This window comes from Salvelinus sp. IW2-2015, linkage group LG20, assembly GCF_002910315.2.
Source record: "Salvelinus sp. IW2-2015 linkage group LG20, ASM291031v2, whole genome shotgun sequence".
In the NCBI taxonomy this organism is placed as follows: domain Eukaryota; kingdom Metazoa; phylum Chordata; class Actinopteri; order Salmoniformes; family Salmonidae; genus Salvelinus; species Salvelinus sp. IW2-2015.
This window is the reverse complement of record NC_036860.1, coordinates 48,701,921-48,728,060: the sequence shown is the minus strand read 5'-3', so window position 1 is coordinate 48,728,060 and position 26,140 is coordinate 48,701,921. Positions and strand designations below refer to the sequence as shown.

The following is a 26,140-nucleotide window of genomic DNA, read 5'->3' as shown; positions in this document are numbered from 1 at the left end:
CTGGATTGCTGATGCTATGTATTGGTCAATGGGAGGCTTTGCAGCCACCGGTCGGCCGTATCGGCACTCCTCAGTGGCCATATGGAGCAGTCCTCCATAAGAATGAATGCAATTCTACAATATTTTGATTAAATATTTAAAGGATGAAATTACATGTATTTAAGTATTTTTTGTTGTAGACAGTAACATTAAAACTTTCTCAAAGTTACATTTTTTTTTAAATTTGTTTTATTTTTATGTTTAGCTAACATAATATAATTTTAAAATATGCATTAATGTGTCAATACTAGAATAAAGGTGGCAAAAACAAATGTAGACATTAATAAATGCATTTCCATAGCTTCCAAAATATTTTTTTTACAATGGTGGGGGATTGCCAAGATGGAGGTGCGGTGGCTTCAAAACAGCGCCCCCTATCAGTCATATAGTGTATATATAAATCATTGGTCCAGACAGTATCTAATCTTTAGCCCCTCAGGATGGTCTGGTAAAACTAGCCCCTCACACACTTATGCCGTTCTACTCGTGCATCAGCAGGGCAGTTTGTTAGCTGATGGAAACTGAGCGAGGTTTGCACGGGAATTGACACATTTGTATATTTTAATAGTTATTGCATTCCTGAGCGCTTATTCACCAGTGACAGGGAAACAAACAATGGTCTTATTGTGGGTTGGAGCTCAGCTAGAGCCCTGGTCCCTACCAGCCTTGTCAGGAGAGGAGAAGCACAGAGGCCTAGCTCATCAGCAGTCTGTTATGTGGGGCTCATGTTCTTAGCAGAATCCTGTCTAGGGCTGATACTGCCCTTCCTATCATTTGACCATATGACGATGTCATACAAACAGACTACTTATATTGTATAAATATGATGGTAAAAAAAATTAAAAAAATACCACTCTGTAATAAACATAATGTTTAATATAAAAAAAAATAAGAAAACACTGCATATATTTAACTAGTCACAATGGAAGAATTACAATAAAAAAAACTGATCATATCTAGTGGAAAGAATCCCCCTTCAAATATTAACATGGCACAAGAAAATTTCAAAAACTACAAACTTGCAATGAAAAAAACAAAATATGATTTTCTCACTGACCAAAGAACGATTCATGTTTAAATTTCATGTGCGGAAGTAAATATTTTATATGATTCAGTTGACTTCTCAAAACACTAGAACTACACCACATTTATCTTTTCTGAACATTTTAGTTTTGAACATTTGAATACAGCGAATTTACATTATATGTTACTATCTGATATAGCCTACTCAATGAAATACTTGATCCTGATGTAACACTGGTGCCTGGTCCTTCAGACCAGGATTTTCCAAACTCAGTACTGGGGCCCGCCCTGGGTGCACTTTTAGTTATTTTCCCCTAGCACTATACAGCTAATTAAAATCATCAGAGCTTGATGACAAGTTGATTATCTAAATCACCTGTGTAGCGCTAGGGCAGAAAACGAAACGTGCACCCAGGGGGTCCCAGGACCGAGTTTGGGAAAACCTGCTTCAGACAATGTTGCCATCTTTGTTCTTATACCAGAAAGTTAGAATCCTACTAAATTGGCTGCGTGTTTACCAGAACCAATTTGAGATATGTCTGATATTTAATACCACAATTATATAAATAATTATTACATTTATTTTAGTAGTTTAGCAGACGCTCTTATCAAGAGTGACTTACAGTTAGTGCATTCATCTTAAGATAGCTACCACATATCTCAGTCATAGTCAGTACAGTACAGGATTATCACATAATTACAATATCACTATAGCTACAGTGACATAGTAACTTATTTCACTCCTATACATGTTAAAGATTAGTATGGTGTTTTCATATTATTCCACTCATATATAGTACACAACAGAGATTAGTGCGTTGTTTTAAATAGCTATTTTGTCGTACTGTACCAAGTCGGTTTCCTCCCATTCCCCCTACTGTTATGCTCTATTTATTAATGTGGTTGGGAACAGAAAAGGTGTGTGGTGGTTTATGGTAGTGGAGTGGAGGGGGTGTATGGATGTGTTCCTTCGAGAAACTCAGCAGTTTATGCTTCGGCCTCATTAGTCTTGTTTCTTACAGCTGATAACTGCTGCTCTCAAATGGGTTTAAATGTGGAGAAGACACATCTGTGAAGGCTTGGTCAAATCATGAGCTGTTTCTTTGCCTGTGTTCTTCACATTGTAAAGGATGGCCTCTGTGACCATGCATGGCGTTGGGTGGGGACGGGTTGAGTGATTGATTGACGGGTCCATAGAAGGGCTCAAGATGTGTCTGTCACACATAGTTTTCCCGGTGGTTGATGTAGATGCGGTCCGTCCCATGCTGGTGACACACCCATTCCTGATAAGACAGTGGCTGGTGGGAGGGGCTTCGGGGTTCCTGGTGCGCGAGCGTGGTGGGTGTTCTCTCTGCCATCTCAAACCGTCGATCAGCCCTGCGAGCCTGCAACACACAACAAAGAGGACGGGATGACACTCTCACTCGCTGTTGATATACAATAAACATATCATATTCCAGAAATTAAAAAAACTTTCCATTTCAATCCTAAATATATGCAGCTAAAAAATAATATCAAAGATGTGTGAGTTGAAAAGGATGTTGTTTAGGTTGGCACTGAATCAGTAGAGAGGGGCTCACAAACGAGAGATGCTAATTGGATGGAAATGACTGTTCTCCCAGTAGTCCAAACAGACAGCAGCCATTGTTGGAAATACTAGACCCAAGCTCTACATACACAGATATTCATTTAAAAACAGGGAGAAAAGAAACCTTACTAGTGTGTGGTTTCAATAGTATTCTTGTCTGTGTGCATCTGACAAATTACTAAAATGTAAATATTCTTGTAGTGTTATTTTCAGACATAACTGTAGTATACTGTAGTATTTACTGTAGTGTTTTGCAGACATGATAGTAGTATATTGTAGTAATTACTCATAAAAAAATTTGGCATAGAAGTGTGGGCTTGAGGAAACTTACTTGACAAATACTAAAAGAGCAAATTTTCCATAACCTGTWGGTAGGAAGGACTGGAGTCTGGATAGTTCAGAGCTACTGCTGTTTTCTATAACATGTATGGAACACAATACAGCATATGGTCTATACATATGGTCTATTCTCAGTCATGGGTGGCACAAATTGGGATATGGGGGATGGGAATGGGTGGGGTATATGAAAATTAAATAATGTAGTATTACTATAGTAAAAAGACTGTAGTCTTTTGCCAACAATGTAGTGTTTTTGCGGACATTACTGTAGTATTTACAATGCTATTCTACAGTATACTACAACATTCTATGTAAGCATTACACGATCGAGGGGGATACTTAAGCAATAAGGCATGATGGGGTGTGGTATATGGCCAATATACCACGGCTAACTGCTGTTCTTAAGCACGACGCAAAGGGGAGTGCCTGGATACAGCCCTTAGCCATGGTATATTGACCTTATACCACAAACCCCCAAGGTGCCTTATTGCTATTATAAACTGGTTACCAATGTAATTAGAGCAGTAAAAATACATGTTTTGTCATACCCGTGGTATACGGCTGTCAGCCAATCAGCATTCAGGACTCGAACCACCCAGTTTATAATACAGTTTATACCATGGCATTGTTGAATACTCCTTTCTGATTGGCTTGAAGGGAATTCTAGAGTGTGCATTATTTCCCAATAACACACAGTATATGTGCACGGTAGAATTCAATGGCTACAGAACATTTTTACAAGTTTTGTTTGACCTGCTTTTGAAAGCAAAAGTCGAATTGAAAACAGTATTGGTATTGTTGAATTCGATTTTCATAATAGCAAGCTAGGAATGATGGTTTGGTAGGCTAAACTAGCAAGTATGTTTGCTTGGTTACCATGGCAACTACTGTAGCTATCTAGTAAACTTGCTAGCTACTTCAGTGGATGTTGAACACATTTCAGCGCTTGCGTGTGTTCTTGGAACACACCTTCCGCGTTGTTCATTATTTTCTATAGAATACATAGCCCATCGTTGATCATTCTTTACGAGTAGTATAGCTAGTATTCTACAGTATACTACAAAATGATATAGTTCTGTAAGTACTACACATGATCAAGGGATACTATAGTGTGGAGTATAGTATTTTCCAGTATACTACATTTCACTACAGTTTACTACAGAATTCTAAGTACTATAATATTCTATAGTAAACTGTAGTATTTTTTCATGAGGGCTGTTAGGAGCAGTGTGGTGTAGTGCAACAACCCTAACCTAACCCTAGCTTCATGTCTACATCACTGCTCAACCTTAACCCTTAACCACAACCCTAACCCCAGATGTAGCCCTAACCCTAGCACCACCTGCAACCCTACACATAATAAAGTGTATAGTTTTAATGTCACGGGCACAAGTACAGTGAAATGCCTTTCTTGCAAGTTCCAAACCAAACAATGCAGTAATCAATATCAATGTAGTACTAAAAATAACATAAGAGCAAAAACACACAAGAAATAAAGATTAAGTAACAAGCTATATACAGGGTCAGTTCCAATACCATAATTTACAATGTGCAGGAATATTGGAGTGATAGAGATAAATACTGCATGTATAGGGTAAGGTGACTACGCATCAGGATATATGATAAACAGAGAAGCAGCAGCATAAATTATGATTGTATGTGAGCATGTGTGTATGTGTGTAGAGTCAGTATAAATGTGTGTGCATGTTATGTGTGTGTTGGAGTGTTAGTGTGCGTGAGTGTGTAGAGTCCTGTGAGTGTGCATAGAGACAGTGCAAAAATAACAAATAAAATACAAGGGTCAACTCAGATAGTCTGTGTAGCCATTATTTTAGCTATTTAGCAGTCTTATGGTTTGGGGATAGAAACTGTTCAGAAGCCTGTTGGTGTCAGACTTGATGCACCGGTACCGCTTGTCGAGCAGAAGCAGAGAAAACAGTCTATGGCTTGGGTGGCTGGAGTATTTAACAATTGTACGGGCCTTCCTTTCTGATATAGAGGTCCTTGATGGCAGGGAGCTCGACCCCAGTGATGTACTGGGCTGTCTGCACCACCCTCTGTAGCGCCATGCAATTGAGGGCGGTGCAGTTGTCATTCCAAGCAGTGATGCAGCCAGTCATGATGCTCTTAATGGTGCAGCTGCATAACTTTTTAAGTATTTGAGGGCCCATACCAAACCTTTATCACTTCCTGGGGGGAAGAGGCGCTGTCACGCCTTTTACACGACTGTGCGCGTGTGAGTGGACCAATTTAAGTCCTTATTGATTTAGACCCTGAGGAACATGAAGCTCTCGACCCTCTGCATTGCAGCCCTGTCGATGTGGATGGGGGTATGCTCGCCACTCCGTTTCCTGTAGTCCACGATCAGCTCCTTGGTCTTACTGACGTTGAGGGATGGGTTGTTGTCTCGGCACCACACTGCCAGACCACTGACCTCCTCCCTGTAGGCTGTCTCATCGTTGCCAGTGATCAGGCCTAATACCGTCGTCAGCAATCTTGATGATGGTGTTGGAGTCGTGTTTGGCCACGCAGTTGTGGGTGAACAGGGAGTACAGGAGGGGATTTAGTACACACCCCTGTGGGGCCCCCATGTTGAGGGTCAGCGTGGCGGAGGTGATTTTGCCTACCCTCACCACCTGGGGTTGGCCCTTCAGGAAATCCAGGATCTAGTTGCAGAGGGCGGTGTTCAATAATAGTACAGTGCAGTGTTTACCTGTGACAGGGAGGCCACCTGTGGTGCATGGACAGCCAGAGGGATGGCTGGGGGTCTCTCTGTGTATGGAGGAGGCGGCTTGTGTGTTGGAGGTAGATCAATCCTGCAGGGAGACAGGAGAAAATAAAAAACATTTGTTGTCACTCTTAAAATGTAAGCAGACAGTGACTAAAACTCACACCGTAAGACATATTATTGTGAGATGGCAAACCAGGTAATTGCAAAGTGGTTGGACCAGATTAATTAAATTGTTAGGAACGGTTTCCACTGTGAATTAAATCAATTCCAGGCTAGAATTGACAGGCACTAAGCCGGGTTAAATAGAAGGATTAGGTTAACATCCATCCCTAYTCAAGGCTCACCTCACGCTTGGCTTGCCAATCAACCTAATCTCCTCCCACATCCTTCAAACCCCACTCAAGTTCCCCTCAACATCAATCCCCCTCCACCAGCAAAACACTGACCAACTCCCCTCCAATGGATCCTATTCTAAACACTAGTTGTAAAAACCATCCTCCTACTTCGCCTCACACAACCATCACAGCATCTTCACTCCACTACACTGTCAGCTCTTTCCTCTACACTTTCCTCCTGTTTTGGAGAGCTGTAGTATCATCTCTCTTGCTCTAACTCCAAATTGTTGTCCTTCACCCAGGTCATACAAACAGGGACATGTAATATTAGGCTGTGGATGTACTTCCTATTATTGTAGTGATGACGCTCACACTCCAGAGAATTGGAAAGCAGCTTGAGTTCATAGTTCATTTTTGCAACCTTCCCCCACTGATCAAAAACATATACACTTGGACCTGTGGTCATTTATTACCTCTCGTCATAATCATTGATTTCTAAAAAGATTGATCACCCTAAAGTGCATCCCTTATCACTGCCTTGCTCCTAGGACTCCAGCTCCTTCTCTGCTACTTGGATGAGACCTAGAGAGAAGACATGGTTGATGTATAGTTAATGAACTTGCGTGTGTTTCCCACAGTAGCCTGTGTGACAGTAGACTGCACCGGATCCATTAGAAGAAGACCTGGGCTTTAATGTGTGTGTGATGACAGAGAGGGATGAGGCCTGGAACCATTCAGCCGGGCCCACAGGGTCAATAGGGACGCCCTCAGGGGGACACAGCCAGGGTTACACTCAGGACGACCGCCTTTTTTTTTGTTGCATCAGACACACACCATGAAGGCCCAGAGTAGAGTAGACACACCCGTCTGGACCTGAGTCTGTGTGTCTGTGTGTCTTGTGTTGCTGATGTGTGTGTGTGTGTGTTGTGTGTGTGTGTGTGTGTGTGTTGGTGTGTGTGTGTGACTATGGTTGTTGAGTGTGTGGAGATACAGCATGTACTGTGCTTGGATGTGTGTGTGGGTATAACAACCGTTTGATTGTGTCGTCTATCTGTGTGTGTGTCTGGTGTATGAGTGTTTTATTGAATGTGTGGTGTGTTGTGTGTCGTGTGCGCGTGCGTGTGTTTGAGTAGTAGAGCTATGTGGCACACACACACGCATGCAGGGACGGAAATAAATATTTTCCATTCGCACACAGCTGTTCAATACTGGGTTTCAGATCAGGGTCATGTTTCTTTTGGCCAGACTGGATGTATTAGAGTCTTCTCCAACAGTCAGACTGAGAATCTGCTCTCACACTCACCAGCTCCAAGGCCGTGGGGACAAACGGCTGTAGAATCCAAATGTGAAACTCCAGAGAAAGAGCCAGAGTTGAGATTTAACAAAGCGATCAGACTACTATCATAATGGTTAAATAACACCTTGGATCAATGGCGAAACTAATGAAACAATCTAGGCTTATTATCACCATTATTACCAGCATTAAACTAGTGCTCTTAATCAGAAACTGCTAGAATGTAGGGATAGGGTTTGGGTGAGTAAGAGTCAAGCATACATACAGTTGAAGTCTGAAGTTTACATACACTTAGGTTAGAGTCATTAAAACTCATTTTTCAACCACTCCACAAATTTCTTGTTAACAAACTATAGTTTTGGCAAGTCGGTTAGGACATCTACTTTGTGCATGACACAAGTAATTTTTCCAACAGTTGTTTACAGACAGATTATTTCACTTATAATTAATTGTATCACAATTCCAGTGGGTCAGAAGTTTACATAAACTAAGTTGACTGTGCCTTTAAACAGCTTGCAAAATTCCAGAACATTTTGCAAGCTTATGATAGGCTAATTGACATAATTTGAGTCAATTGGAGGTGTACCTGTGGATGTATTTCAAGGCCTACCTTCAAACACAGTGGGAAAATGGTCAAATCAAAAGAAATCAGCCAAGAAATTGTACAATCAGAAATTGTAGACCTCCACAAGTCTGGTTCATCCTTGGGAGCAATTTCCAAACGCCTGTAGGTACCACGTTCATCTGTCAAACAATAGTACGCAAGTATAAACACCATGGGACCACGCAGCCATCATACCGCTCAGGAAGGAGACGCGTTCTGTCTCCTAGAGATGAACGTACTTTGGTGTGAAAAGTGCAAATCAATCCCAGAACAACACCAATGGACCTTGTGAAGATGCTGGAGGAACAGGTACAAAAGTATCTATATCCACAGTACAACGAGTCCTATATCGACATAACCTGAAAGGCTACTCAGCAAGGAAGTAGCCACTGCTCCAAAACCGCCATAAAAAAGCCAGACTACGGTTTGCAACTGCACATGGGGACAAAGATCGTACTTTTTGGAGAAATGTCCTCTGGTCTGATGAAACAAAAATAGAACTGTTTGGCCGTAATGACCATCGTTATGTTTGGAGGAAAAAGGGGGAGGCTTGCAAGCCAAAGAACACCATCCTAACAGTGAAGCACGGGGATTGCAGCATCATGTTGTGGGTGTGCTTTGCTGCCGGAGGACTGGTGCACTTCACAAAATAGATGGCATCATGAGGCAGGAAAAGTATGTGGATATATTGAAGCAACATCTCAAGACATCAGTTAGGAAGTTAAAGCTTGGTCGCAAATGGGTTTTCCAAAATGGACAATGACCCCAAGCATACTTCCAAAGTTGTTGCAAAATGGCTTAAGGACAACAAAGTCAAGGTATTGGAGTGGCCATCACAAAGCCCTGACCTCAATCCTATAGAAAATTTGTCGGCAGAACTGAAAAAGCGTGTGCGAGCAAGGAGCCTACAAACCTGATTCAGTTACACCAGCTCTGTCAGGAGGAATGGGCCAAAATTCACCCAATTTATTGTGGGAAGCTTGTGGAAAGCTACCCAAAACGGACCCAAGTTAAGCAATTTAAGGCAATGCTACCAAATACTAATTGAGTGTATGTAAACTTCTGACCCACTGGGAATGTGATGAAGAAAATAAAAAGCTGAAATAAATCATTCTCTCTACTATTATTCTGACATTTCACATTCTTAAAATAAAGTGGTGATCCTAACTGACCTAAGACAGGGAATTTTTACTCGGATTAAATGTCAGAATTGTGAAAAACTGAGTTTAAGTGTGTAAAGGTGTATGTGCTAAGGTGTATGAGTGTGAGAGAACACACACACACACACACACACACACACACACACACACACACACACACACACACACACACACACACACACACACACACACACACACACACACACACACACAACACACACACACACACACACACACACACACACACACACACACACACACACAACCACACACACACACACACACCACACACACACACACACACACACACACACACACAAATGCTTTCAACCTGAAAGATCCAAACAACCCCACCTCCCGCTAGCTGGGAGAGTCTCCATAGGCTTTATCCTAAACTGCTACCATGACAGATGAATGAGAGCCTTTTAGCAGAACTGCCCAACAACTCCCATTCTCTCTAATGTCATGTACACTAATGTACTGTATTGTACATTAATGTATTAATTAATGTACATTACTCTGTATTGTAGTTGAACCCTCCCCTGCATGCAGTGTTTAACAGTGTGCAATGTACGTTAATAAAGGCTGTAGCACCACAGACTGATTGTTCCCACATCAGACACATCCTCCTCAGCTCACTGTATTTCTCTCTGTCTCCCTCATGAAGAACATAATCTGGGAGTGATGCTCCGCTAGGGGCCGCCCACTTCTATGGAATGGGAGCGGCTGATTGGCCAGCTCGTCCCGGGTGTCAGAAACTGAATCTGTGAATGGATGGTGAGGAAATGCAGACAGACAGGGGATGTGTGGGATTGAGGAGGCCTTTCATGAACAAAAGGGAAACATAGATTATGTAATCCCTGTGGGGATAGAGATGCCGGATAGATCTCCATATCTATGCTGTAATAGGAGGATATACCAATGAGAAAAACATGCTATTGTTTTGCTTCACATCCTGTATTGGGAAATGTGTGTATTTGTGTGTGTCTGACATAAAACCTCATCCTAAAAGTAGGACAGGAGGATACACAGATATGAGTTTAAATATTATACCAGCCACTTCTTTTGTGGCTTCCAAATGACTAGAATCCACTTAATCACTAGAATCCACTTAATCACTAGAATCCACTTAATCACTAGAATCAATTTAATCACTAGAATCCACTTAATCACTAGAATCAACTTAATCACTAGAATCCACCTACACACACGTGGTCTGATGCCAGTCTCAGAACTCTTGTGCAGGGAGTGACCCAACTCTCATGTACTGTAAATAATTTAATCTAAAAGTTCCTTCCTTCTCCTTGCCCCAACGTTAACATGAGCACAGGTCTAGCAATAGAAACTTACTCAGCTAAACAAGACAAGGAACTCCTGCCAAGACTGCAATTACCTGTCACCCCTCAACTTTATACCACCACCTCTTTACTTCCCTGCACCAGACTCCATTTTATGGTACACTGCAGTGGAATGACACAAAACGCAGTGTGTAGGAAAGCCCTTTGGATTTGAGTTGGACTGTACGCTGATATTATACAGTCACAAAACATATCAGTTGATGATATAACTCATGGCTTAATTGATTAGCTACTGCCGTAGTATACGGTGACTTTAACTCACACTTTGTCTATGTACGCTGGGGGCGAGGTCTTCCGTGCGGTGAGGATGATGATGGTGAAGACGGCAATGAGGAAGAGGGCGAGGACCGCCCCCATCACTGCCCCCGCCACGGCAATGGAGGTGTACCTCTGTTCCTGAGACTGGTCTGGAAAAGAACACAGACGGATGATATGAAACAGCACAGACACAACACCACGTAATAGAGCAGTGTGGATATCATGCAGAAATAAGTCAGAATATACAAATCCAGGAACATTCTAAGAGTGTAAATGTAGGTTTAAGAGGCTATGTGTGATGTCTGTGTGTGATGTGTGTGTGAGAGCGAGAGCGAGAGAGTGTGTTGTGTGCTGCAGGCACGTTACTTGCTCTGTCTCCCAGCAGTACTAACTACAGTAACAGTGTAATTAGGAGCTCTATGCTGCTCCTGCTGAAGGCTCCCCTGCAGGTCTCCAATACTTCACTTGGCCTCATTCACATTTCACTTCAACCTCCATCTTTCTCTATCAGTCTTTCTCCCTGATCCTGTGCATGTAAGGTGGCTTGGCAACCTCTCTCTGTTAACTCTGTTAGATTAAATGCTCGTTATCCATGTTGGGGGTCCAGAGAGGGGATTAGCAATAATTATGATTAATTAAGATTAATTAAATTCACAGAACCCTGGCCTGTGGCCAGTGAGGTGGGGAGGGCACTTATACAACCTAGTGGCATACACACAACTTTTATGGGGCACGGTTGAACATAACAGTGTGGTTGCTTATTAGTTAGTGGCATGAAAGAGGGCTGATAGGGCTGAGAGGAGGGAGAGAGAGAGAGAGCTCCTATGAGCTTAGTGGGGTGGTGGTGCCGGAGACAGGTGTGAGGTCTGTAGGTGAGAGGAGTGTGTTGTTGGGTGTGTGGATGTCCATGTTTAACTTTTCCATGACCAACACCTTTAGGAGGATCAGATAGTGAAAGAGACAAGAACCGCCATGGTTATAAAACTCCATCCTGGCAATGCATTCCAAAACTACAAACTGACCCGGAAAGGTCAGAAGGAAGCAGAAGTTTACGACCGAATCCCGCTCCTAACCCAGTTTAGGTCAGGGCGACTCTAAACCTCAGAGGTGACTGAACACACCTCACTGACCTATAGAGGTCAAACTGAGGGTGGGAGGGGTCAGAGGATGCCCCCTGAGACAGTCACCCACCCTAAAATCACCACAAGTAAGGTCAATGGTCACGTGGTTACTGGGACAACAGCTAGCCACAAGGGAGCAGATGCTCATATAGAGGGCGGGTCAGATGGAACGAGGAGGCGGGACAGGAAGAGTGTGGGTGGTCATGGTCTGTCACCCTCTCAAGCATCTGTCCCTATCAGATACCAGCTAGCAGCACAGTGGGGCACAGTCCTGGTGGTCCCCACTACTCTGTTTGTTACAGTCGAGCTCAATCTTTATTTAAGAACTGATTCCTAAATTAAATATTTTCACATTAATTTAGAATGTGCCCTACCCTGCTGTCTGCACTGTGGGTTGTCGAATCTGGTTTGTAAAGTATCCCTAGAATCTCTTCATGTCTGCTGAAGGTGATAGATAAGACAAATCATTGAATATATGTGTTAATTGTGGGTTTCAATGCAATTCAAGCATAACAGACTGAAACTCATTACTGTTGGAGAGCTGGTGTTAAATTAACATTCCGGTCAGGACTATAGTATTAGGCCAAGGTGAATGAGACCAACTTTCATAGACTAACTACTGAAAGAAGAGCAGATCTATAACGTTGCACGCTGAGAGTCGGGAATCAAGTTCAGGGATTGACTGTATTAATAAATAAACACAACATAATACAAAATAAGAAACACGTACAACGCACAGACATGAAACAGAAACAATAACACCTGGGGAAGGAACCAAAGGGAGTGACATATATAAGGCAGGTAATCAAGGAGGTGATGGAGTCCAGGTGAGTGTCATAATGCGCGTAACGATGGTGACAGGTGTGCGCCATAACGAGCAGCCTGGTGACCTAGAGGCCGGAGAGGGAGCACACATGACAAGATAAAAAAGAATACGAGTTTCTGGAAAAGCTGTGTCGTGATGACATACAGTGCCTTCAGAAAGTATTCACACCCCTTGACTTTTTCTACATTTAGTTGGGTTACAGCTTGAATTTCAATTTAGATTTTTTTGTCACTGGCCTATACACAATACCCCATTATGACAAAGTGGAATTATACTTTTAGAATTTTTGACTAATTAATAAAACCAAAAAGCTGAAATGTCTTTAGTCAATAAGTAAGTATTCAACCCSCTTTGTTATGGCAAGCCTACATAAGTTCAGAAGTATACATGTGCTTAACAAGTCACATACTGTAATAAGCTGCATAAACTCTGTGTGCAATAATAGTGGTTAGCATGATTTTTGAATGACTATCTCATCTCTGTACCCCACACATACAATTATCTCTAAGGTCCCTCAGTCAAACAGTGAATTTCAAACACAGATTCAACCACAAAGACCAGGGAGTTTTTCCAACGCCTCACAAAGAAGGGCACCTATTGAAGACATTGAATATCCCTTTGAGCATGGTGAAGTTATTAATTACACTTTGGATGGTGTATCAATACACCCAGTCACTACAAAGACAAAGGCGTCCTTCCTAACTCAGCTGCCGGAGAGGAAGGAAACTGCTCAGGGATTTCACCATGAGGCCAAAGGTGACTTTAAAACAGTTACAGAGTTGAATGGCTGTGACAGGAGAAAACTGAGGGTGGATCAACAACATTGTAGTCCACAATACTAACCTAATTGACAGAGTGAAAAGAAGGAAGACTGCACAGAATAAAAAATATTCTTGTTTGCAATAAGGCACTAAAGTAAAACTGCAACAAATGTGGCAAAGTAATTCACTTCATGTTCTGAATACAAAGCGTTATGTTTGTGGCAAATCCAGCACAATACATCACTGAGTACCAGTCTTCATATTTTCAAGCATGGTGATGGCTACATCATGTTATGGGTATGCTTGTTATCGGAAAGGACTAGGGAGTTTTTTCAGGATAAAAATAAACAGAATAGAGCTAAGCACAGGCAAAATCCTATAGGAAAACCTGGTTCAGTCTCCTTTCCAACAGACACTGAGAGATAAATTCACCTTTCAGCAGGACAATAACCTAAAACACAAGGCCAAATATACACTGGAATTAGTTACCACGGTGGTTTTGACTTAAATTGGCTTGAAAATCTATGGCAAGACTTGAAAATGACTGTTTATCAATGATCAACAACCAACTTGACAGAACTTGAAGAACGGTAAAAAGAATTATATGCAAATATTGTACAATCCAGTGCAAAGCTATTAAGGACAGATCGAAATTGACTGGGGGGAGGGGTAGTCCAAAATAGAGGAGACTTGTCAAACTTTTTTTGCTTTGGGGAGGGTCGTGTGTTTTTTGGGGGGGTACAAGGCTCTGCCCCCCAAGGCAACTGCCCCCTGGTTTACATGTGCTCTTCAGCTCTTATTTTCCCTATAAAAAATGGCTTGAATTACTTTTGATACTAGCCTATTAAAGTTAAGAAACGTTTCTGAAAGTTTGCTATGGTGTGGCTATTATTAAGCTTTAGCTACCGCAGGCCTATGAAATGAAGGCAGTGCGCCCTGGCGTTCCAACTGATTCCGACAGTTGAAGTAGAGGCGAAGACTGTTTCAGGTCTACCAGAGTTGAATTATTTTGTACTTTTACTCCTTTTTTCTCCTCAATTTCGTGGTATCCAATTGGTAGTTAGAGTCTTGTCTCATCGCTGCAACTCCCGAACGGACTCGGGAGAGGTGAACGTCGAGAGCCATGCGTCCAAAATACAACCCAACCAAGCCGCACTGCCCACTTAACCCAGAAGCCAGCTGCACCAATGTGTCAGAGGAAACAACGTACACCTGGCGACCGTGTCAGCGAGCATGCGCCCGGCCTGCCACAGAAGTCACTAGAGCCCGATGGGACAAGGACATCCTTGCCAGCCAAACCCTCCTCGGGGTCTCCCAGTCACGGCCTGCTGCAACAGAGCCTGGACTTGAACCAGGATCTCTAGTGGCACAGCTAGCAACTGCGATGCAGTGCCTTAGAATACTGCGCCACTCGGGAGGCTCCCTGGCCTACCAGTTACTACTATGGTCAAACAATATAATGCTCATCTTTATACAAAATATTTGGATCGAAAATGTACGAATTACCCTCCTTCTGTACGTCTATATCTCTATAGCAGATGCAGTAGTAAAGAAAATGCATGTTGGTGTTGTAGCATGCCACCGGCATATCTCTATCTCTCTGGGGCTAGGCTGAAGCTTCTCTTCCTTTATATAGGTTATATATTTACAGTACCAGTCAAAAGTTTGGACACACCAACTCGTTCAAGGGTTTTTCTTTATTTTTACTATTTTTTACATTGTACAATAATAGTGAAGACATCAAAACTATGAAATAACACATATGGAATCATGTAGTAACCAAAAAAGTGTTAAACAAATCAAAATATATTTTATATTTTAGATTCTTCAAAAGTAGCCACCCTTTGCCTTTATGACAGCTTTGCATACTCTTGGCATTCTCTCAACCAGCTTCACCTGGAATACTTTTCTAACAGTCTTGAAGGAGTTGTTGGCTGCTTTTCCTGGCTTTGTGATCAATCCTATAGAACATTTGTGGGCAGAACTGAAAAAGTGTGTGCGAACAAGGAGTCCTACAAACCTGACTCAGTGACACCAGCTCTGTCAGGAGGAATGGGCCAAAATTCACCCAACTCATTGTGGGAAGCTTGTGGAAGGCTACCCGAAACGTTTGACCCAAGTTAAACGATTTAAAGGCAATGCTACCAAATACTAATTGAGTGTATGTAAACTTCTGTCCCACTGGGAATGTGATGAAAGCAATAAAAGCTGAAATAAATCATTCTCTCTGCTATTATTCTGCCATTTCACGTTCTTAAAACAAAGTGGTGATCCTAACTGACCTAAGACAGGGAATTTTTATTTGAATTAAATGTCAGGGATTGTGAAAAACTGAGTTTAAATTTATTTGGCTAAGGTGCATGTAAACTTCCGACTTCAACTGTATTTTCTTGGTGATTTAAATATTGACTGGCTATCATCAAGCTGCCCACTCAGGAAAAAACTTCAAACTGTAACCAGTGCCTGCAACCTGGATCAGGTTGTCAGTCAACCTACGAGGGTAGTTACGAACAGCACAGGAATTAAATCATCAACATGTATTGATCACATTTTTGCTAACGCTGCAGAAATTTGCTTTAAAGCAGTATCCAAATCCATAGGATGTAGTGATCACAATATAATAGCCATATCTAGGAAAACGACATTTCCAAAGGCTGGGCCTAAAATAGTGTATAAGAGGTCACACAAGATGTTTTGTAGTGATTCATATGTTGATGATGTAAAGAATATTTGCTGGTCTGTGGTGTGTAATGAGGCGCAACCAGACGCTGCACTTGACGCATTTATGAAACTACTTACTCCAGTTACTAATAAGCACGCACCCATTAAGAAAATAACTGTAAAAACTGTTAAATCCCCTTGGATTGATGAGGAATTTAAAAATTGTATGGTTGAGCGGGATGAAGCAAAAGGTATGGCAATTAAGTCTGGCAGCCCAACTGATTGGCAAACGTACTGCAAATTAAGAAATCATGTGACTAAACTAAATAAAAACAAACTACACTATGAAACAAAGATAAATTATATAAATAATAATAGTAAAAAGCCCTGGGGCACCTTAAATTACATTTTGGGGAAAAAAGCCTACTCGGCTCCTTCATTTATTGAATCAGATGGCTCATTCATCACAAAGCCCACTGATATTGCAAACTACTTTAATGACTTTTTCATTGGCAAGATAAGCAAACTTAGGGATGACATGCCAGCAACAAACGCTGACACTACACTTCCAAGTATATCGGACCAAATTATAAAAGACAAGAATTGTACTTTTGAATTCCGTAAAGTCAGTGTGGAAGAGGTGAAAAAAATATTGTTGTCTATCAACAATGACAAGCCACCAGGATCTGACAATCTAGATGAAAATTTACTGAGGATAATAGCAGACGATATTGCCACTCCAATTTGCCACATCTTCAATTTAAGCCTACTAGAGAGCGTGTGTGTCACGCCCTGACCATAGATTGCTTTGTATGTTTCTATTTTTTGTTTGGTCAGGGTGTGATGTGGGTGGGCATTCTATGTTTGTATGTCTAAGTTTTCTATTTCTATGTGTTTGGCCTGGTATGGTTCCCAATCAGAGGCAGCTGTCAATCGTTGTCTCTGATTGAGAACCATACTTAGGTAGCCTGTTTTCCCACTTTGGTTGTGGGTGGTTATTTTCTGTTTAGTGTGTGTCGTCACCTTACAGAACTGTTCGTTTGTCYTCTTTTGTTGTTTTGTTCAGTGTTCAGTTTATTGATAAAAAATATGAACACTTACCACGCTGCACCTTGGTCCTCTTCTCCTTCTCCCGACGACGTTCGTTACAGTGTGCCCTCAAGCCTGGAGGGAAGCTAAAGTCATTCCGTTACCCAAGAATAGTAAAGCCCCCTTTACTGGCTCAAATATTTATGTCCAAGTAGCTACTTTTGCTAGCGCGTTTAGTACACATTTCCAAACGCTCGTGCAAGTCCCGCATAACGTCGGATGAAAACTTCAAAAAGTTATATCACAGGTCGAATAAACTTGTCAAACTAAGTAGAGAATCAATCATCAGGATGTTGTTATCATATATATCCAATAACGTTCCAACCGGAGCATTCCTTCGTGTCTGTAGAAGTTATGGAACGCAAGGCGATATCATGTGGAATGCGCATGACCAGGAACTGGCAATCTGCCAGACCACTGACTCATTCCCCTCTCATCCGACCCCACAACACAGTATAAACTTCATACAACGTTCTACAGACTGTTGACATCTAATGGAAGGCGTAGGAAGTGCAAACAAATCCATATCTTCCTGGGATTTGAATAGGCGATGAGTTGAACATCAACCAGCCTCAGAATTTCCACTTCCGGTTTGGAGGTTTGCCTGCCATATGAGTTCTGTTATACTCACAGACATAATTCAAACAGTTTTAGAAACTTCAGAGTGTTTTCTATCCAAATAATAATAATAATAATATGCATATATTAGCATCTGGGACAGAGTAGGAAGGAGGCAGTTCAATTTGGGCACTCTATTCATCCAAAGTGAAAATGCTGCCCCCTATCCCTAAAAAGTTAAATACAAGTAAAACTAAATGCATGCTCTTCACCCGATAGCTGCCCGCACCTGCCCGCCCGTCCAGCATCACTACTCTGGACGGTTCTGACTTAGAATATGTGGACAACAACAAATACRTAGGTGTCTGGTTAGACTGTAAACTCTCCTTCCAGACTCACATCAAACATCTCATCTCCAATCCAAAGTTAAATCTAGAATTGGCTTCCTATTTCGCAACAAAGCATCCTTCACTCATGCTGCCAAGCATACCCTCGTAAAACTGACCATCCTACCGATCCTCGACTTCGGCGATGTCATTTACAAAATAGCCTCCAATACCCTACTCAATAAATTGGATGCAGTCTATCACAGTGCCATCCGTTTTGTCACCAAAGCCCCATATACTACCCACCACTGCGACCTGTACGCTCTCGTTGGCTGGCCCTCGCTTCATACTCGTCGCCAAACCCACTGGCTCCAGGTCATCTACAAGACCCTGCTAGGTAAAGTCCCCCCTTATCTCAGCTCGCTGGTCACCATAGCAGCACCCACCTGTAGCACGCGCTCCAGCAGGTATATCTCTCTGGTCACCCCCAAAGCCAATTCCTTTGGCCGCCTCTCTTTCCAGTTCTCTGCTGCCAATGATTGGAACGAACTACAAAGATCTATGAAACTGGAAACACTTATCTCCCTCATTAGCTTTAAGCACCAGCTGTTAGAGCAGCTCACAGATTACTGCACCTGTACATAGCACATCTATAATTTAGCCCAAACAACTACCTCATCCCCTACTGTATTGATTTATTTATTTTGCTCCTTTGCACCCCATTATTTCTATTTCTACTTTGCACATTCTTCCACTGCAAATCTACCATTCCAGTGTTTTACTTGCTATATTGTATTTACTTCGCCACCATGGCCTTTTTTTGCCTTTACCTACCTCCCTTATCTCACCTCATTTGCTCACATTGTATATAGACTTATTTTTCTACTGTATTATTGACTGTATGTTTGTTTTACTCCATGTGTAACCTGTGTGTTTGTATGTGTCGAACTGCTTTGCTTTATCTTCCAGGTCGCAATTGTAAATGAGAACTTGTTCTCAACTTGCCTACCTGGTTAAATAAAGGTGAAATAAATTTTAAAAAACAAGGCAGGTCCTACAGGCCCAAGTTTTGTCGCACCTTGACTACTTTTCAGTCGTGTGGTCAGGTGCCACAAAAAAGGGCTTAGGAAAATTGCATTTGGCTCAGAACAGGGCAGCACAGCTGGCCCTTGGATGTACACAGAGAGCTAATATTAATAATATGCATGTCAATCTCTCCTGGCTGAAAGTGAGGAGAGATTGACTTCATCACTACTTTTACTTATGAGAGGTATTGGCATGTTGAATTCACCGAGCTGTCTGTCTAAACTACTGGCACACAGCTCGGACACCCATGCATACCCACAAGACATGCCAAAAGAGGTCTCTTCACAGTCCCCAAGTCCAGAACAGACTATGGGAGGCACACAGTACTACATAGAGCCATGACTACATGGAAATCTATTCCACATCAAGTAACTGACGCAAGCAGTAAAATTACATTTAAAAAACAGATTAAAAAACACCTTATGAACAGCGGGGACTTTGAAGCAAACAAAACATTGGCACAGACACATGCATACACACACACACACACACATACGATAACATACGCACTATGGATTTAGTAATGTAGATATGTGGTAGTGGTGGAGTAGGGGCCTCAGAGCACACAGTGTGTTGTGAAATCTGTGAATGTGTTGTAATGTTTTAAAATTGTATAAACTGCCTTAATGAGCTGGACCCCAGAAAGGTAGCTGCTGCTTTGGCAGCAGCTAATGGGGATCCATAATACACTGCTCAAAAAAATAAAGGGAACACTAAACAACACAATGTAACTCCAAGTCAATCACACTTCTATGAAATCAAACTGTCCACTTAGGAAGCAACACTGATTGACAATAAATTTCACATGCTGTTGTGCAAATGGAATAGACAACAGGTGGAAATTATAGCAATTAGCAAGACACCCCCAATAAAGGAGTGGTTCTGCAGGTGGTGACCACAGACCACTTCTCAGTTCCTATGCTTCCTGGCTGATGTTTTGGTCACTTTTGAATGCTGGCGGTGCTTTCACTCTAGTGGTAGCATGAGACGGAGTCTACAACCCACACAAGTGGCTCAGGTAGTGCAGCTCATCCAGGATGGCACATCAATGCGAGCTGTGGCAAGAAGGTTTGCTGTGTCTGTCAGCGTAGTGTCAGAGCATGGAGGCGCTACCAGGAGACAGGCCAGTACATCAGGAGACGTGGAGGAGGCCGTAGGAGGGCAACAACCCAGCAGCAGGACCGCTACCTCCGCCTTTGTGCAAGGAGGAGCACTGCCAGAGCCCTGCAAAATGACCTCCAGCAGGCCACAAAGTGCATGTGTCTGCTCAAACGGTCAGAAACAGACTCCATGAGGGTGGTATGAGGGCCCGACGTCCACAGGTGGGGTTGTGCTTACAGCCCAACACCGTGCAGGACGTTTGGCATTTGCCAGAGAACACCAAGATTGGAAAATTCGCCACTGGCGCCCTGTGCTCTTCACAGATGAAAGCAGGTTCACACTGAGCACATGTGACAGACGTGACAGAGTCTGGAGACGCCGTGGAGAACGTTCTGCTGCCTGCAACATCCTCCAGCATGACCGGTTAGGCGGTGGGTCAGTCATGGTGTGGGGTGGCATTTCTTTGGGGGGCCGCACAGCCCTCCATGTGCTCGCCAGAGGTAGCCTGACTGCCATTAGGTACCGAGATGAGATCCTCAGACCCCTTGTGAGACCATATGCTGGTGCGGTTGGCCCTGGGTTCCTACTAATGCAAGATAATGCTAGACCCATGTGGCTGGAGTGTGTCAGCAGTTCCGCAAGAGGAAGGCATTGATGCTATGGACTGGCCCGCCCGTTCCCCAGACCTGAATCCAATTGAGTACATCTGGGACATCATGTCTCGCTCCATCCACCAACGCCACGTTGCACCACAGACTGTCCAGGAGTTGGCGGATGCTTTAGTCCAGGTCTGGGAGGAGATCCCTCAGGAGACCATCCGCCACCTCATCAGGAGCATGCCCAGGCGTTGTAGGGAGGTCATACAGGCACGTGGAGGCCATACACACTACTGAGCCTCATTTTGACTTGTTCTAAGGACATTACATCAAAGTTGGATCAGCCTGTAGTGTGATTTTCCACTTTAATTTTGAGTGTGACTCCAAATCCAGACCTCCATGGGTATAAATTTGATTTCCATTGATAATTTTTGTGTGATTTTGTTGTCAGCACATTCAGCTATGTAAAGAAAGAAGTATTTAATAAGAATATTTTAGTGTTCCCTTTATTTTTTTGAGCAGTGTATATACAAATACAACCCCCCCCCCCCAAACAAATAGGCTATAAAGTTTTGCATATGCTACACATCAAAACTATGAATAGTGTTTCTGTCATTTGTTTCTAGGCTCTTTTTAAGGACACGTAAATGTGGCTCATTTGGCCAACATCCCTCGTTTATTGATGCCGCTGGCTTCGCTAGGTTGGATCTGAATGCATATGGATGTCCATTACATTTCTCGAATGTCCGGTAAATTTAAATTTGTGTTTTCCGGTGTCAAATTTTCCTAAAGAAAACTTTGTTTTTGAAGATTTTAGAATATTCACATGAAAAGACATCTTCAATTGGATGAAAACCTTGCTATAGACACCCTAAAGACTCTGGCAAGTGCGCTATTCCAGTGTCACTTTGATTATGCCTGCATATCATGGTTCACCATCAGCCCCAAACATCTAAAGAATAAGCTACCAGCCAAACAAGCTTGTAAGAATTGTACTTTAACTCCCCCCTCATACTCATCTGGAGGTTGAGCATTTTTTCATCTCTATCTCTGTAATGCGTCTGTATCTATGTAATTGTATATGTATTTACATTTTTTTTTTTAAAGGACCACAATGGAAATAAGTCCCTGAATTTATTGTGCAATCCTGGTCACCTAAAAAAATCTTTGTGTATATATATTTGTTAATTTACTGACAAGTAGAACCAATCAATGAATCAATCCAAACTGTGCAGCGCCCAATTGATGAATGGAAATAGGCATCTGTTGCAAAACACAAAAAAGTTGAATGTCATTCGGAGATTGTCAAGCCAAGCCTTCGATACTGGGTAAGCCTACAAGGTAGGGAGGGATGTATTTTCTGTTTCTCGAGATTTACATATTGGGGTGTTGAAAACTCAACCATGATATTGAAGTGACCGAAGTCGTTATGCTTTGTTTATTGGTTGTGTGGTGCACTGGCACAGAAACACATTGGTGGACAATTTTTTGCATATGTTATGTAATTATAAATATGGCATTAAAATGTTGAAAACCTGATTTCCGCCTAGCTGATCATTATCTGAAACCAGCTCTGATCGTAGTGTAATGAAACAGGCAGGGAAAGTGAGCTCTTCTGTGGTGGTCAGAGAACCTTCAACCTTCTGGCCCATAGTCCTGCGTGGCATCGACTGTGCCACAAAAGCATGCTGAAGTGGCAAAGTTGATATCCACGTTAACAAGCACAGGGTCCCTACAATTGTCATTTGTGGTTGTAAACATTATTTTTAGTTAATTATATGAGGGGGGACGGTGTGCAATGTATTTAACAGTACAAGAGGGTCATGTGAAAATATTTGCAACTTTGGGGAGGGGGGGTGCATTTTTATTTTAGGACACCTTGAGTTGGATCAACCCTGTACATTTCGATCTGTCCCTTAGAGACTTACCCAGAAAGACTCACAGATGTAATCACTGCCAAAGGTGATTCTAACATCTATTGACTCAGGGGTGTGAATACTTATGTTAATGAGGTATTTCTTTATTTAATTTTCAATACATTTGCAAAAGTTTTCACTTTGTCATTATGGGGTATTGTGTGTAGGTTGGTGAGAATGCATTTTATTTTGTCCATTTACAATTCAGGCCGTAACACAACAAAATGTGGAATAAGTCAAGTGGTATGAATACTTTCTGAAGGCACTGTACACAATGCCAAGGTCACAATGACGTGATTTCTCCACCCTTCTATACAACAGGCAGCTTATCATAATTGGCAATTTCATGTCTGATGGCCAATTCWCTAATGTTCTTCAACAGCCCCTTTAACCTTGCTCTCCCCTCCACTCTTTTTCTCTCGGTGTGCAGGTATAGGCGGTGGAGCCGAGGGAGCCCGCCTCTGTCACCAGCTCCAGATAAGACTGTTGCCATGGGGACAGAGTCAATGGCCCAGAGCGGGGGAGCTCAGGGGCAGATATAAACACTAACCATTTGATTTCACCAGCTGTGAGATACTGGGAGAGAGGCACAGGGGAAATTCACAAAGGAGACAAGCTGTAGAGGGGAGCAGGGGGCAATTTCTGTTCTGTCACAAAGCCAGGCGAGAGATGACAAGAGAACCAGAGAGGGGAAAGAGACTAAAGACGAGAGGGTTTTTTGATCTCTGCTGACTTCTACAGAAAGCATTTGGAGAGAGGCAGAGTAAGAGAGAGGGGAGGAGAAGGGAAAGATGGGCAGCAGTCAAATAGAGCAAAAACCAAATGAAATCTCATATTGCAACGCTGGCTTGTGATAGTGGCAGTAACATGCTATGGATTTGTGTCTGCGAGTGTGTACTCTCCATGTGATGCACCGGAGCACAGGCTGTATGATGAGTGAGGGAGCTAAAGATGACGTCACCTTGAAGAGCACAGGGAGGAGAATCATCACTTTGAGAGTACAGTAGCTACCCGAGGAAGCTTGTTTAGGAGCTCAGATCAGTCAGGAAATGCAAATCACAGAAAAAAAGGTGCTTTATTGAAAACAAAAGTATTTCAAAAAAAATATGTACAAAATAATGCTTGTTGTCATTGATGATACAACATGTGATTATTTTAAATGTTTTCTTGCATTATATATTTTTTTACTTACAGTAGCTCTTCTCTTATATACAAAACAAGCATGAACACAATGGGAAGGTGCTTGCAAGGAGAATGTGAAATACGTTTGGAGGTTGACCCTGGTGAGGTGGTGGGGTGCTCCACTCTCCATTTTCGCAGACTTTGTACAAGAACTAAACAAAACCATCTGGTCCAAAAGTCCAAAAATCCCCACTTAATTTTCTTATATACCATGCACACTTAAAGGGATAGTTCATCCAAATGACACATTGGTTTCCTTACCCTGTAAGCAGTCTATGGACAAGGTATGACAAAAATCCATGCTTTCCCAGGCACTGTTTCCACAAGCTAATGTTTTAGCATTTTGTGGGACAACTCCCATTCAAGTCATGGGAACGATATTAGCATTTTTCACGCATCATGTCCAAATCATCCAAAAGTATCTCAAATTGATTGTGAAGCTCAACAAAGTCACTTCTAGATGATCTGAATCTAAACCAAAGCATGGATTTCTGTCATACCATGTCCATAGACTGCTTACAGGGTAAGGAAACCAATCGATCCCTTTAACTCCGCTGCTCTGACAGAAAACTGCCATATAGGAACTGTACAATACGATCATTATCATTGTTTTAGCTTAGTTCAGCTTTGTCCAGGTGTTTTGCAATTCAAACTTTGCAAAATGTCATTCATTGTACGAGCAAAAATAATGCTATCGTCAGAGAATAGAGAAAAGAGGATATGCCACAAAAACAGAACGACTCAATCAAAACATTGTAAAGAAAATAGTAAAAATGAAAAAAGAAAAAGGCAACAAACATCTCACTCAACAGAGGATCAAACGGGCCTTGCACTTCTGTCTGTACATTTTACTTGATTACTTTACTGCTCTTCTGGGATAAGGCACCGGTCACATAACTGAACCCAGAGCAGTGAGTAACAGAGGAAATCTCACTAGACAGAACAACGATTCTCTACTTATTTCACAGTAGCACAGCTGAAATAACAACAGAAGTAGAAGTATTATGCCCATTCACTGTTTTCTAAACAGCCTTTAACATAGACAGTCTATACATCCTACTCTATTTTTTATGGGCATTTCAGATTATATGTAGAAAAGCAGATACAAATGGAGAGGAAGAGGGTGCTGACACAAAGCATGTAGCTCCTGAACATACAGACCCCCCCCATCTGTGAAAAGGGACCTCTAGTTGAATATGTTTTTATTCTATTAAGGGCTGAACATCTCTGTGTGAAGAGGTGACATACAACAAGTCAACTAATACTCAGTTGTAACTCGTTAGTTATCATTACTGTCCTGCTATCTGAGACGGACCACCACACTGATACAGACATTGCAGAAGTAGTTCTAACCTATGACATCCTGCTGCAATGACAGCATCTAATGCTATGTGACAATATTGACCAGGTTGGCACTGGTACTAATAATACACTCACACATACGTGTGGAACAGCACATAATGACAATAATGTTTTGTGATTAGTATCCGTGATATCCACTTAGCAACTGCAACACATGTATGTGCCAGAAAGCTGTACATTCTTTTCCCTTTCTGTGGGTACCAAACCACAGACCAAGAAGAAATGAAATCTGGAATAACAAGTAAATACTGTCCACTTTTCCCTCTTTCCTTCCTCCAATACACCCCCCCCCCCCACAGAAAGCTGATACCAGACATTGCCATTTGTACTAACTTTGGGTTGAAGGCAAACTCATGTCAACAAGAATAGTCAAATCAGATTCCCTAAAAATGATTTCATTTCATTTAAAGAATCATGAACTGAAAAGGAGCAAGAGTTCTGCCTTTGTTTACAAAGTCATTAACATAAAAAGGAAAATTGCTGCAGGCTTGCCATCAAAACAATACCACAAGGCCTACCCAGTAGTGCATGTGTAGTGAACTGTGAGCCCTAACCCCACATGAACTAGTTAACAGATTTGTCCTCTAGTTCAGAATGAAGGCATGGCCACAGAGTGGCTAGGCAATCCACACACCTTCCATGATGAGGATCAAAATCAGAGGAAAATACCTCCTGTATGAGAAATGAAAAAGCACGTTGAAAGAGAAAACTACAGTATGTAGAGAGAGAGAGAGAGAGAGAGAGAGAGAGAGAGAGAGAGAGAGAGAGAGAGATATGTAGAGATATGTAGAGAGGCAGAACATGTGAGTATTCTCTTTTCTTAAAT

General features: G+C 42.1%; 1 protein-coding gene across 1 annotated transcript in view; it reads right to left on the bottom strand.

The window, feature by feature from the left end:
• Window positions 1-895: 895 nt before the first annotated feature.
• Window positions 896-26,140, bottom strand: part of LOC111981407 (nectin-3-like protein) — an 83,463-nt gene continuing 58,218 nt past the window's right edge. Inside the window, exons 6-8 of the mRNA XM_024012653.2 lie at window positions 10,734-10,878; window positions 5,703-5,805; window positions 896-2,447 (exon numbers count right to left, since the gene is read on the bottom strand). Coding sequence (XP_023868421.1) covers window positions 2,280-2,447; window positions 5,703-5,805; window positions 10,734-10,878 — 416 coding nt within the window. The 3' untranslated portion in view covers window positions 896-2,279. The remainder of the gene's footprint in view (window positions 2,448-5,702; window positions 5,806-10,733; window positions 10,879-26,140) is intronic.